The sequence below is a fragment of the Pterocles gutturalis genome, unplaced genomic scaffold (genome assembly GCF_000699245.1).
Source record: "Pterocles gutturalis isolate BGI_N339 unplaced genomic scaffold, ASM69924v1 scaffold25554, whole genome shotgun sequence".
Lineage (NCBI taxonomy): Eukaryota > Metazoa > Chordata > Aves > Pterocliformes > Pteroclidae > Pterocles > Pterocles gutturalis.
This window is the reverse complement of record NW_010133926.1, coordinates 11131-12273: the sequence shown is the minus strand read 5'-3', so window position 1 is coordinate 12273 and position 1143 is coordinate 11131. Positions and strand designations below refer to the sequence as shown.

Here is a 1143-nt window from a genome sequence, read left to right as displayed (position 1 = left end):
GGCCGTCCCTACGCGGCCACCGAGCCGTTTTTCACGATGGGACACTCGCTCCAGGGAAGAGGGTACTGGAAGGACTTAAAAAAGTAAAAGATGCTCCAGCCGATGATGACGTTGTAATAGAGACCGACAAAAAAACAGACCTGGGTGGGAGGAAGGGGGACATGTGTTAAACCACAGGGCAGTGACACTGTCCCCAACACACCTCTTGCTGGGCAGGGACCCAGGGGGAACAGGGCTGCTGGGATGAGTGGATGGCCCCATTCTGACCCAGCCCCAGACCCACGGGTGGAGCTGGAAAAACCCCCCCTTGACCTCTCAAACCTCTGCACTGGGCCCCCCGAGGTTTGCTTCCAGGCCACCCCCCATTTGCAAAGCCATCCCGTGCACCCAGAGATGGGGGGACCCATGGGTGCACTCACCAGGCAGCTGGCATAGCCGATGCCCCCCAGGCGAGGACAGATGTAATTCCAGACGCCGATGCTGCCCCGGCGGATCCGCTGCCCCACCGCCAGCTCCAGGAAGAAGAGCGGGAGGCCGATGATGATGAGTAGGACCAGGTACGGGACCAGGTAGGCACCTGGGAGGGGAGAGAAAGCTCATCACAGACTTATCTCTGCCTGCTCTCATCCAGCCAAGGACGGACGGACAGGGATGGACAGGCAGTGCAGCTGCCTAGGTCATCTGTTCATTTTTGATGGATCTGGGAATGCAGATCAGCACTTGGGCAGCAGAGAAGACAGTGCATGGAAGAGGAGGGTGCAACACAGAATCATAGAACAGTTTGAGTTGGAAGGGACCATGAAGGTCAACTAGTCCAACCAACCTGCAGTGAGCAGGGACATCTTCCACCAAACCAAGCTGCCCAGAGCCCCATCCAACCTGACCTTGAATGTTTCCAGGGACAGGGCATCTACCACCCCCCTGGGCAACCTGTGCCAGTGTTTCACCACCCTAAGCATAAAATATTATTTTCTCCTTATACCTATATCATCCCTTGCCAACATGGGTACATGTAGGACAGACCCCAGTACACCCAGGGACACAGGGCATCCCTCTGGGCACACCACCCCATGCGCAAGGAGACATTTCCATAAGCCAGCCCATGGGGACACGCACACGTTTGGACACACGGGCAGGCAGGAG

The 1143-nt window shown here is 57.2% G+C and overlaps 1 protein-coding gene across 1 annotated transcript in view; it reads right to left on the bottom strand.

Moving 5' to 3' along the window:
• LOC104467588 (sodium-dependent neutral amino acid transporter SLC6A17-like) overlaps positions 1–1143 on the bottom strand; it is a gene marked incomplete at its 3' end in the record, with an annotated part of 6807 nt that overhangs the window by 2079 nt on the left and 3585 nt on the right. Inside the window, exons 2-3 of the mRNA XM_010081417.1 lie at positions 420–577; positions 20–140 (exon numbers count right to left, since the gene is read on the bottom strand). Of these exons, the coding sequence (XP_010079719.1) occupies positions 20–140; positions 420–577 (279 nt within the window). The remainder of the gene's footprint in view (positions 1–19; positions 141–419; positions 578–1143) is intronic.